Source organism: Naegleria fowleri, assembly GCF_008403515.1.
Source record: "Naegleria fowleri strain ATCC 30894 chromosome Unknown tig7, whole genome shotgun sequence".
Taxonomy (NCBI): Eukaryota; Heterolobosea; class Eutetramitea; order Acrasida; family Naegleriidae; genus Naegleria; species Naegleria fowleri.
The window spans coordinates 244,608-257,125 of NW_025407939.1; the positions used below are offsets into that span (position 1 = coordinate 244,608).

General features: G+C 35.4%; 6 protein-coding genes across 6 annotated transcripts; 1 reads left to right on the forward strand and 5 right to left on the reverse strand.

The window, feature by feature from the left end:
* Positions 1–45: 45 nt before the first annotated feature.
* FDP41_010817 (uncharacterized protein) lies at positions 46–3,443 on the reverse strand (the record flags this gene model as incomplete). The annotated part of the gene is made up of 4 exons (XM_044701156.1): positions 46–765; positions 824–2,851; positions 2,983–3,351; positions 3,438–3,443. The coding sequence occupies 4 exons, from the start codon at positions 3,441–3,443 to the stop codon at positions 46–48; spliced, it is 3,123 nt and encodes a 1,040-aa protein (XP_044567551.1).
* Positions 3,444–3,788: 345 nt separating this feature from the next.
* FDP41_010818 (uncharacterized protein) lies at positions 3,789–5,049 on the forward strand (the record flags this gene model as incomplete). The annotated part of the gene is made up of 2 exons (XM_044701157.1): positions 3,789–4,024; positions 4,077–5,049. The coding sequence occupies 2 exons, from the start codon at positions 3,789–3,791 to the stop codon at positions 5,047–5,049; spliced, it is 1,209 nt and encodes a 402-aa protein (XP_044567552.1).
* Positions 5,050–5,081: 32 nt separating this feature from the next.
* FDP41_010819 (uncharacterized protein) lies at positions 5,082–6,237 on the reverse strand (the record flags this gene model as incomplete). The annotated part of the gene is made up of 7 exons (XM_044701158.1): positions 5,082–5,264; positions 5,312–5,511; positions 5,571–5,589; positions 5,645–5,678; positions 5,764–5,853; positions 5,900–6,035; positions 6,093–6,237. 7 exons carry the CDS (start codon positions 6,235–6,237, stop codon positions 5,082–5,084), a joined length of 807 nt encoding a protein of 268 aa, XP_044567553.1.
* Positions 6,238–6,374: 137 nt separating this feature from the next.
* Positions 6,375–10,031, reverse strand: FDP41_010820 (uncharacterized protein; the record flags this gene model as incomplete). Its single annotated transcript, XM_044701160.1, has 9 exons — positions 6,375–8,591; positions 8,657–8,683; positions 8,798–8,877; positions 8,935–8,973; positions 9,031–9,057; positions 9,123–9,131; positions 9,184–9,192; positions 9,243–9,512; positions 9,569–10,031. The coding sequence occupies 9 exons, from the start codon at positions 10,029–10,031 to the stop codon at positions 6,375–6,377; spliced, it is 3,141 nt and encodes a 1,046-aa protein (XP_044567554.1).
* Positions 10,032–10,284: 253 nt separating this feature from the next.
* Positions 10,285–11,064, reverse strand: FDP41_010821 (uncharacterized protein; the record flags this gene model as incomplete). Its single annotated transcript, XM_044701161.1, has 1 exon — positions 10,285–11,064. One exon carries the CDS (start codon positions 11,062–11,064, stop codon positions 10,285–10,287), a length of 780 nt encoding a protein of 259 aa, XP_044567555.1.
* A 415-nt stretch (positions 11,065–11,479) lies between these two features.
* On the reverse strand, positions 11,480–12,163 carry FDP41_010822 (uncharacterized protein; the record flags this gene model as incomplete). Its single annotated transcript, XM_044701162.1, has 1 exon — positions 11,480–12,163. One exon carries the CDS (start codon positions 12,161–12,163, stop codon positions 11,480–11,482), a length of 684 nt encoding a protein of 227 aa, XP_044567556.1.
* Positions 12,164–12,518: the final 355 nt, after the last annotated feature.

Sequence of the window (12,518 nt, forward strand, 5' to 3'; positions counted from 1 at the left end):
AAGATGCAGTTTTACAAAAAATCTTTCAAAAAATCGAATGGATCTTTACAAATTCAAAATTCCACTCTTTACGGCATGAACAAACTCATTAAAATCAATAATGCCATTATGGTCAGCATCGATCTTTTCAAAAACAGCCTTTGTGTCTTGAATTAATTCTTCTTCGGTGAGGATTGCTTTGTTCATACCTTCCATCTGTCCAGATCGTCTCATTTGCAGCAATTCATCAAAGGTAATCATATTATCCTTATTTAAATCATAAACAGAAAATAATTGATACAAAACAACTTTCTCTCTATCTGTGAGTGTTGCAGCTGCATTCTTTGCAATTTCATTATTCACAACAACAATTCCTACGACAAATTCTCTGAAATCAATCTTTCCCGAGTTGTCAATATCAAATAACTGATAATTGTTTTCAATCAGTAATCGATCTCTAATATTTAAAATGTTCATCATTCCTTCAATGAATTGATCTTTTGAGAGCAATCCTGTGTTTTTGTCACAAATACTGGTGAAATATTCTAATAGTTTTTCCAACGTGTCATCTGATATTTGAGTATTAAGGTTGTTACAGGTTGCCAATAATTGTTGGAAAGTTCTATATTTCAATTCCTTTTCCTCATTTTCTAAGTCAACAAGTGATTTAGATGAAATTGTGAGAGTTTTGTAATACAAATCGTCAGTAACTTTGGATTGGTCATGGGTAATCATGGAGTTTAACACACGTGTAAGCTGTAGTACCCTATCTTTTTGTTTGGAATACTAGATCACATGGAACATATTCACTTTTTGATTTTCAAATTTAGTGTAAACTACTTACCAATGTCTTGTATGCTTCAAGTATGGGGTTTGTTTGTAATTCAATTTGAGCATAAGATTGCTGTAATATTTGCTCAATGAGCAGTTGAACCTTTTGTGACATTTCTCTCAAAAATACGTTACCATTAATCTTGTCACAAATAGTCTTGATGTACACAAGCAAAACTCTCACATATTCTTCCAAAGAGCGTTGTTGTTGGTCAGAATACTTCCAATTATTAATTGACTCGCGAAGTGGAGACTGTACAATTCCTTTCAAAAGGGTTCCAATATCAGCAATGTCTTCAAAAGTGAATTTAGATAAACAGTTCGTTTGATAGATTGCGATTTGGTTAGCGTTAACTGGTGTATAGAGAGAGCTGCCATTTTCAATATTGGCTAATAATTCTCCATTATGATTGTGAATAATGGAAAGTAAACAATGAACTGTGTGATAAATAAGCTCAAAGTTATATGAGTTTAAACTATTGGAAGTGGAGCCACCTATGGAACTTGAAGCTTTGCTATTATTGTAAAACTTTTCCAACACGTCATCCTTTGGAGTATAATAGTGATTGAGACAGTATCTAATGAGTGAATGAATAAAATTGTATCCGTCTAAATACTTCAAAAGCATGGACATTGGCATGTGTTTGCAAATATGTCTCAAACATCTAATAATCTTGTCATTAAATTCAGTATCTTTTTCTAATTCCGCGATAAGATCACTGATTAAATTCAAACGATCCAATTTCATAATACTAAATGGATAAGTCTTTACAGTATCAGTAACGCAGAGCATGATATAATATCTCACCATGTTGCTGCTTGTGGTGGTAAAAACTTTTTTAAACGTCTCAAGGAGTTGACACTTTTCAACCAAGATGTATACATTAAATTTGTCTTGAATTAGCTTGGAAATCACAATTGAAAGGACACTCTCAACCACGTATTGGTTTTTGTCGTTGAGAAGATCGACAAATTTCTTGAACAAGTCGTCTTGTCGAACACCATTCAAAATTCCAATAAGAGCATGTAGAATGTAAACTAATGTATCCTGATCTTCAAATTGAACACGCCAATGGAAAAGTAGTTGTGAAAGTAAGTTAAGAGCTATAAATGTAGACTCGGTAGTTGGTTTCACCGTACTAGATTGAGTATGTGTCAAATCTCCCATTAAGATTGCTAATGCAAATGTTATGATTTTCAGTAACCCGATTTTGTATTTGGAAAGAACACCTCCTAATGTCTTGAGCAAGTCAGGCAGAAGACCATTGATTTCATAAATCTTATCTCTGCATTCCTTGTTGAAACTAGCAAATCGAGCAATAAGAGAAATGGATTGCTTCGAAATCTCCATGGGAGTCATGGGTTGCTTCAAAATTTGTTGATATACTTTGTTGAGAATGTCATACTCTGCAATCAACTTTTTGAAGTACATGTTTTGCAAATGGTATTTGTGATTTTGATCTAGATTTGCAATTCTTGGTCCATTACAAATGCAATTAAAAATATAGAGCACCTGATGTTGGATATCATAAAGTTTGTAGTAAATAGACATATCTAACAATAAGTTAAAAACGCTAAAACATTCATCAAAAATATGTTGATAAGTATCGAGTATCATGTCACTGATTTCAATTCTATCGTATGGAGTTGAGTAGTGAATCACAAACAAATCACAAAACACAATGCATTGAGCAAGTACATTCTTAATTTGATTGTATACAATGTCCAATTGTTGTTTAGACATGGCAACTTCAGCAAGAACATTACTATGTTGAATGTTTTTAGAATGTAAATCAATGATAAAAGGAAGTTTTGGAAACTCCAACAATTGAGATTTGAGATTGTTGAGAGAAATTGATTGAGCTTTCAATAAGTGTTCGTCTTGTGATACAACACCACTCATTCCTACAGAAAATAGTGAGTCTCTGTAATGATGATCATGAATACCTTTTCGTTTCGATAGAGAGGATGTCATTTGTGGAGATGATGGCGAGTTCATAGCTGGATCTCTCACTCGGAATTGCAAGAAAAATTTTTGGACCTGTTCCGAGCATTGATGATAATTCACACAATCATGCACATTGTTGAATGATTCATTATTATTTTGATGATGATCATCATCAATAATTTCAAAATTAGCTCTTCATGCTGAATGATGCAGAATCTACATACCTTGTCGTGTACTTGTTCTCTCTCAACAGAATAGTCGCGTTGTTTTCTCTTTTTCAACTCTGAATTGTCATTCATAACTGCTCTTCCACTGCTGGAACCCCGAGAGGTTGAGGATTTATCTTCGTCCATCCACTTCTCCATGGCATGTTTAAATTCTTCCCATTCCACTTGACCATCTCCATTCTCATCAAGTAATTTCATTAATTGAAATACTTCTTGATCCGAAGGGGGTTGAATGAAAATGTTTGTGGAATGATGTTTGAGTTGAGCTAGCAAATGTTTAACTTCATTGACATCCAACGAGTTGTTACCGTCTGTATCCGCAAGCATGAACGCTTTGCGTAATTCCTTTTCTTGAATTTCGTTTAACTATTATATTGGTGCGATCACAGTTAAATTTATTGGTGCGACCAACCGGAGTTGACAAGAGAAAGGAATTGTGTTGCAGTACTTACTGGCATTTTTTTCAAGTTATTGCAAGAAACTTGTGTCCGTGGCGAAAGGTGTTCAACAACAAAAACAAAATTAGTATCCGAAAATTCCACTTCCTTCGTTTCCAACAGATCAAGTCATCCAAGGTGAACCAAAGCAGCCTTGCTTGAGGAAAAATTGGAGAAAACCAAATACTAATCCAAGGATTGTTTATCCTCAAGACTTGAAAAAACAATCGAAATGTGCTTAAATTTACAGAAGTTGGTCTTTCAATGATGAATCTACAAAGATCATTCGAAATCCATAACTGGTCGGGAATGAGCTCTAGTGATGGTTGTAAAAATTGTAGGCACAAATTAAAAAAAAAGACCCGAATGAGAGACCTTTGGATCAACGAGAAAAAACCCGTCGTTGAGGTGGATTACGAAGAATTAGCACGGAAAAGAACACAACCCAATGTGGTTCTGCAGTCTCAGGTTGGACTGAAAAACGTTTTTGATGGATTGTTATTGAGGCGACAAAAAGGAAGCGGATCCGCAGGGAGTGTTGATCTATCACCTATTGAAATTGAGGAGGAATTAAAATTTACGAGAATGATTGGAATATTGAGGTAAATATGATTTGGCTTCATTGTGGTATTATTATCACGCTAAATTGAAAAGAATTGATTTTGAAAAGCCAGCTCATCAACGATATTTCAACCTGATGGAAAAAGCATACACAATCATTCGGAGAGAGTTTTCAAATCGTGCTTTAAGCATTTTAGAGGTGCCAGCTGATTACGTGAAGCTTCTTCGAGAACCCTTCAGAAATGAAAGAAAAAGCCCATTCTATCGCATTCATTCATCGGGTCCCAATGTAAAACTATTAATTGAAATTTTAAAGAACCTTGGATTTGAGGACAAGGACGAAGATGAGCCATCCTTGATACTTTTGCATTGTTGGAAATCCAATACAAATGAAAACATGATTTCATGCAGAGGACCTTGTTTGAAGGAATTGGAAGCTATGGATTGTTTAACGGACGAAAACTCTCAAACGATGATCGAGCCAGTCATAAGCATGTTTCAGGAGTGGAGAAACATTCTTGGTGATCGAGTTGAATACAAAAAAATTGAGGGAACCGTCGAGGATCAAATTGAGCATAATGTCAAAACTCTCTTCAAAACACGAACACTCGTTACGAGAGATAGAAAGGAATATGACGCCATGGAGATTTTGAAAAATAAGCCAATCATTGGTTTAGTGTTTGCACCCTCATGGTGCGTTGGCATAAAATTGCAAAATCAGCAGGAATATATCGAGAAAGTCGTAAATTTTCACTATGAAACAAAAGAAGTGTATGGATTGGATTCTTTCGAGATGATTATGGTGGATGGAGAACAAAGTGAGGGTCGTCTGTTTGACTATATGAAAAAGAAACAAATGGGTTTTCTGGTTGTCCCTTACACAAACGTAAAAGCAAAACTATCTCTCTCCAACCTGTTCAACCCAAATAATTCAGTTCCTCGAACCTACATTGTAAATCTAAGAAAAGGCGTGATTCTAAATGAGTTTATACATCAGCATAATGTGGGTCTATTGGAAGATTGTTCTATATATATGGAATGGATAAAGGATTTGCGAGCTTACTAGAGAGGCTGTGCCTTCAAACTACTACCTCACAATTACTTGCTCGCCAATTTGTAGTAATTTGTGAAAGTTGAACATCCCTCTCTAATTCTTTGCTGGCACCCCTCATAGGTGATTGCTTGAAACTCAGAAGGCAAACTCTTAAGCGCCCATTCATAAACAAAGTTTGGAATATATCCACTCATATTTGTTTGTGTGACACAGTAAAATTCACAACTCTTTTCGACATGTCTCGATGAAATATCGTGTTCTCAAGAGTACATACCTTATCATCAATTGGTGCTATTTTCATTCCCAAATATAAAATATTTCCTCTAATGTATGAACTTAGGGATTCCTTAGGGAATTCATTTACCGACTTTCCGATCATTAAATATGAATTTGTTTTTTCACAATATCTTTCAGTATTGATGGTCACAAAGTCTCTAGAGCTTACAATTAAGTTTCCTTTCTTTACGAGATATTCTATAAATCATATACATGAGTATTTAAAATCATCATTAAGATCTTGTTGATTTACATACCCACAACTTGATTTTGAGGCTAAGTTGAAATTATGAGTAATGATTCAAAGGTGTCACTGTAAATGGCTGCTTACCTTTCCATCGACATTAAATATTGCTAAAATTTCTCTAAAGAGTTCAATAATAAAATTATTCATTAAATATTATGAAATGTAAAAAAATTGAATAATTAATTAATTAAGTATTCACTCACCTTCCGCCATCTCTTTTATCCCACAAATACCGTCTGTCATAATCTTTCAATAAATCATAAAATACTTGAACTGGATGATTCACAATCATTCTTTACAAAAGTTCATCACACAATTCATGACAACTTTTATACGTACTTGTACTTGTGACGAACAGTATCATGGGAATGCATTTCAGATAAACAATTTTTTCCACCTTCGCCATTCATTTTCTTCCACATGATAATAGTTGCATTGTTGTCTTCAAACAAGAGCTCATAATTTCCTTCGGGATCTTTTAGATATTGACATCTCGATATTCAATTTAAAAATTGTTTCATGCCAAACTCACCTTCGAGTTCCTTCTCTAAAATTTCATAATCTCCATGTTCCATCAATGAGAATCCATACTTTTCGAATTGTTCAAATGAATCATGAATGATGGAATCAAGATTGGGCTCGACAAACAAGCTCTTAGAGGCCGATGAAGAAAACATAATGGAGATGCCGCCAAGAATGTGAAAATATTTTTTGAAATTATTTAGTGATGAAAGAAAACACAACAACTGAATGCTCGACGCCGTCTCTCTCGTTCCTGACAACGAGCACACACGACGACAACAACAACTTGTATTCACTCCAATAAATAGACGAGTGGAACATCACGAAGTTTGAGGAAGCTCGTGTTTGTTGAAGATTGAACATCTCTTTGAGCATTGAGAATTGTGGTATCGACATCAAAGTACTCCACTTCCTTACGTTGAATGGATTCAAGAGACCATCTTCGTATTTCACCCTCGACAAGGTCATAAAGATTTTGGATTTTTGTTCGTTTTGTCTTGAAACCATAGGATAAAGATGAGAATGGTAACCAACTTCTCCAATAGGTAAATCCAGTTGCTCGATTCAAGAGATTCATTACTGAATAAACAGTAGCTTCACAAATTAATGACGAGTCTTCTTGTAATACGTTGGCAATACCTTCTAAAGTTGGGAATGTGTCTGCCATTCTCAATTCTCGTTTCACACTTTCAAATATAACCCATCGAATTAATTCTGCAATTAATTTTTCTGTCTCTGTTTTTCCAAGCTCCTTAATGATTCTAAACTTGGACTGTAAATTCATGCTGTAAATAACAGCAAAGAGAAGTTTAAAGTTGATAGAATGGTTCTTGTTACGAAGAATATCAATGATTTTGAGATTTTCCAAACGTTCTCCTGTCACTTGATCCACCACTTGACCAAAGTCCAAGTAATCTGATTTGCTGTCAAATGAGAATCCAATAAATGAATGAAGGATGTTTAAGGGCAATTTGTAACAGCTGCATTTTCCATAGGAGTATTTCCAAGAGACCCACGAATCGCTTTTCACTTGCTTGATATCAAGTAAATCTATTTTAAATTTAAATCGGTAAATGCTATCTTTTTCTTTTTCATTCTCAAGCTCTAAACACCTGTTATCAGCGTCGGCAGCTTTAGGATAGAGAAGTTTGTAATATCCTGAAAATGCATTTTCATCAAACTCCACTTTTGTGGCAACACTAGGATCACTAAAGTAATTCTTCATTTCATCCTTACTTGGAAGTGTTGGAGTTAGAATTAGCACACTACTCTTGTATTCATACATGTTCTCCAAAATAGGTCCATAAACGCCAAAGTGATGAGCAATATCCATTGCATAAAACTTTCTAATATCATCCTTATTCTTTGCGCAAAATATGATAGGCTTTCCTCGATACTTGTCGACACAAGAGACAGTGTGTCGTTGCCCACAATCTTCTTGGAAAGATATTCCCTTATAAAAATCCAAGTCCCAATAATTAGGTCTTAAATTAAGTAATTGGAAAATCTCTGAGAATGCTTTGAAATCCTCTTTTCTAAAATTACTGTTTGTGATTAACAATAAATCGGTGGTTTCAATCATTGAAGGATTAAAATGAGGAACTGCCTGCACATATTTTTCAATTTTCTGAATTGTCTTGTCTTTGTAGATTAATTCCACTTCAAACGATTGATTTTGATAAAACTCTGTGCAATAGCCGACAATAATTGGATGTGTGTGAAATGTGAAACCTTCAGAATTGACACTTGCTTGATTCATGATTTGCCTTAATTCTGTTTCCACGAAGAAAAGTTGATCTTTTGTTGTAATTCGGTACATGAAAGGATAGTGATTTTTGCTCAGATTGGATATGGTAAGAACCAAATCCGATGAATCCCCTCTTCCCATTTGCTTCAAATATGCAATGTCAGAAATAGATAGTGGATATTGAACGTTGATATTGCAACCAAGAATGGATTCAGAAAACACACGATCAAAGAGATCGATCTGAACCTTAACAGATATCATCTTGGACAGTTCACGACTTTTTAACAACAAGTCGGAAGAAATTCTGGCCGAAAGTTTGGCATTTGTGAGCGTAATGGTTTGCTTGGGTCCAATCTCTGGCAGTATATACTGATCATCACTCAAAATAAAACTATTGGGATCTGGTGAAATCTTTAAAATTGCTCCTGCTGGAAGAGGAATGTCACCGTCATTGTGAACCTTGAATGAAGTCAAGAATATCTCCTCACCAGGTTCGTAAATTCCATCATCATCTGCTGCCACAACATCGAAGGAGAGTAGTCTTGCAGAATAACATTTTTGACCTTCATACATGACTTGATTCGTTCGAAAATCCAAAACCCTATAAATTGTGAACCCATCATTTCCATATTGTGGATCAAAGGAAATGTTTTGAATGGCTTTTGTACCAGGATTTCCATTTCGCCCATTTGTTCCGCTCTTCACATTTCCATGTCCTCCTTTACCTCCCTTTCCACCCTCTCCAGGTTCACCAGGGACACCCTATGAAAAAGTGTCAATGATATTTAGAAGTAAAATATAAAGAAGCTTCCTGTCACTTAACTTACATTATATCCAGCTCGTCCTCCTTGGGTCTCTGGTCTTTACAAGCACCAATAATCTTGGATCATAGGTCTACCATGATCGAATTTTAATTTACAATAAAACAAAGTTGAGCATTTTGTGAACCCTTACTAGTTTCTACATACATTAATAAAAATAATTCCTCCATTGCCTCCATGACCACCGTAGGAAGGTCTTCCTCCATCTCCTCCAAGACCTCCATCACCTATTCGTTTTTTTATAAACAATTTGTCAACCGGGGATCAATAAATTAAAAACTTACCACCACTTCCACCTTCTTGAATTCCATTTCCACCATTTCCTAAAATAGATTATTATTTTAGTATGAATCATAATGTGTGACAAATATTGTACTCACCTCCATTACCACCAGGACCGCCATGACCTTTTGACAATATTTTGAAAACCATTAGAATATTTAACAAATATCATTCAAAATATGCTACTCACCTCCATTTCCTTTTTAACAGCATTGTAACAATCTTAACATTATCTCAAGTCATAAACTTACCTCCATTCCCTTAAACATGTTGTTATTACTTCAGAAATTCTGTCACTACTCCAACTTACCTCCATTACCACCACATGCTTTAAATAGCACGTATTCATTATTCGAATGTAGTGGAAATCGTGAGCAAGAAGTAAATTGATATTCGTCAATGATTGAGCTGTTGTATCCATATCTATTAGATTGTGAATAAGCTCCTTTATGAGAATCTCTTGAATATTTAATGACCAACTCTTTTGGATGTGAAGATCTGTCAATAAGAATGTTCAAATTATCCGCTGAAAAACCGTTTTGAGCAGGAACGGCTTCTTCTCCAGCACTACCATTCTCTCCTATTTTGATTTGGCAAATCAACAATTCGATAATTACAACTTCTTGACACACTTACCGTTTTCTCCTCGTTCTCCAACGTTTGTTGATCTTGATTGGCCATTTCTTCCATGTCTACCAGCTCTACCAACTCTTCCATTCGTAGCATGTTGCCCGTGACTGCCACTGACATCTACCCGTCCGACATATGCACGCTCCTTGTCAAGTTTACTTCGAATATCCAAAACATCATTTTGATTTTCTGCACTTGCATGAATTATGTTATATTTTAACGAAGATGAAGGTGGAGTTATAGGCATTGTATGTACATGGATGGATGCCGATTGCGATGCTGTATTTATGGATTCCGATAACTTCATACTTAAACCCATAAACTGATTCGATTGATCCATGCTCAAATCATCATCATGATGATCACTCAAATCACTCATGGGTGGAGCTGATGATATTTGTGATGGTTTCATCGCATGATGATCATTGTCATCATACATGTATGGTGGAATAAAAGAGCCTTGTTGCATGCCGAAAGAGGATACGTGTGTGTTGCAGAATACACTTTAAAATTTTTTTGAAATCTTTTATTAGAAATTTGTTGAAGAGATATCGATTTCATGTTGAACTTCAGTTGCTTTCTGCCAGAATAAAAGCGGAAAGGAATAAGGAGCAACCCGGGACAACACGTGTTTGATTGGAAATCAAAATGATTTGGCCACTCCACATGAAACACTGAAAAACCATTCTTCAGAAACAAAGAGTTCCTTGGACAACAAACTTTCACTTTTTTTTGGTATCCATGACTTCTCGCAATGATTTCTTTGAAAAGGCCTTTTGTTGCATTGCTTCTTGTTGTTCCTCTAATTCAATATGGTGATCAATTTCTTGTAAATAGCGATCTAATGTCTCAGAGACTTTTTCATAATGATCGAAGAGTGGAATATTGGGAATGAGTACTTGATTCATAACATTTGAAAGTTGAGATTCTTGCATTAAACATAGTTTTGAAATCTTGTTGCAAATTTCTTCGAGCTGTTTTGATGTTTGATTCTCTTTCATCTTGTAGAGATGAGTAGAAATGTAAGGTAAATTAAGGGCTTTCAAAGAAGCCATATACAATCGTCCAGAACGTGAAGAATCAAGCTCAAGGCGTTGAGGTCCAACTCCAAACACCAATTCCCATTTTTGTTTTGTGGATTGACCTGTGCTCACATCCATGAAGAGTGGTACACCTTTACCAGGATCGTAATTTAGTAAAGATTCATCCTCAGTTTGATCTTTCTTTTTTGCATGTTGCTTCTTAGCCTTTTCTTTCGTGACGTCATGAATTGGTTTTTGTTCGAACAGTTCAATTAAATCACTTGGCTGAATGTTGTTTGGATGAAGAGTATCGCTATCACTGCTACTACTACTACTACTGCTACCACTCGAGCTTCCAACACTCGAGACATTTCCTTGTAAGAGTGTGGTGTTTGTGGATGATGGTTCTTCTTCTTCCTGGAGAAATTTAAACGCTCTGCAAAGACTCAAAATACATGGATGATCGACAGAGACGAGCATGTCTTGATATTTTACATTATAAATCAACTCGTTGCATGTTGGGCAAACACATAATTGATATCTGTTGTTGAATTGTTCGTAATATTTCTGAACAAAGATGTAGGTTTCATTCAGAATATCCTTTCATTTTTTTCCTCTGTTATCGGCGAGGTCAATTAGCTGGTGATGATAATAATGATCAGGAACATCAGAAAATGTTCGATGGAAAGTCTCTTACCTTGACAGTATTAACGAAATATGTTCCGCAATTAAAACACTCAAATACAATTCCTTGTTATAAATTCCGATGGGAATTATCCACCAAAAGGAAGTCATCTACCTACCCACTTCACGCATTTTGTTTTTATTTGAAGTGTTTTTGAAATCGGAAAGAAGACCTCAATTCACAAATTGATCATCGTCCAAATTCAAAACTTTAATTGCTCTTGGGTGTAAAGAGTGGTCTCAAAATAAAGAATAGAATTACTCCAATGATGATCAATAAAAAGACGATAACTCCAATGATGATGAGCTTGTTTAAAATCTCACGTCTCGACATTCTGCCAAGAATTCTTCCACCTTGTTTAATTTCAGAGTCCACATCATAGAGCTTGTCACGAGTCTTCTTCATTCTTTCACCTTGTTCTCTCAACGTGGCTGCAGAGTCAATTCCGATTTGTTCGGTTTCATCAAGAATTTGTGAAGCACGAGCAAGTGATTCATTGGATCTTTCTAAAACTTTTGTGGACTCAACCATTCTCTGTCTATAATCTTCACTAGCTGCAGGGAGCTCATCCTCATATCCCGAAAATAGGACGTCTCTGTTTCTAGCATTTTCGGATTTTGATGACTCCAATTCTTTTTGAAGATTCGACAAGTCTTGTTTGTATGTTTTTAACTTCTTTTTTAAGTTTTCCTTTTCTTGAACATTTACTGTGCTTTGCATTTCAAGATTCATTTGTTTGATGTGTTTGTTGGCTGTATCAAGATCCTTTTCAATCTTGCGGGCGGTTTGCTTTTTGGCATCTCCTGTTTGATTTTTCAAAGCAGCCAACGAACGTTTAATTGAGTTAGATGCTTCAAAATATTCTTCTTCATAGCTACGAAATAATTCACTCATTTTCTAATTAGAATTTATATCAGAGTTTTGATTGAGATGATGAAAGAATTACAACAGATATTTTTCCTTTTTGTTGATTTGCACTAATGATGATGATATCCGAAATAACAAAATATCCTCACAACAAATTAACAGTGATTTGACCGAGTCGGATGATCAGATATCGTCGTTTGATGAGCTCCAAGAAGCCGTTGTGGTGGTTCAATTCTTTTCAAGCGGCAGAGGTCTGGCCAGGTAAATATCTTTTTTTTAAAGTGTTTCTGGGTGATCTGAGAACAAGCAAGGGTCTTGTTCGATTTCTATTCTGCAAAAGCGAATGTTGCTACATTTGCTTGTGAATACGTTAGACAAGACG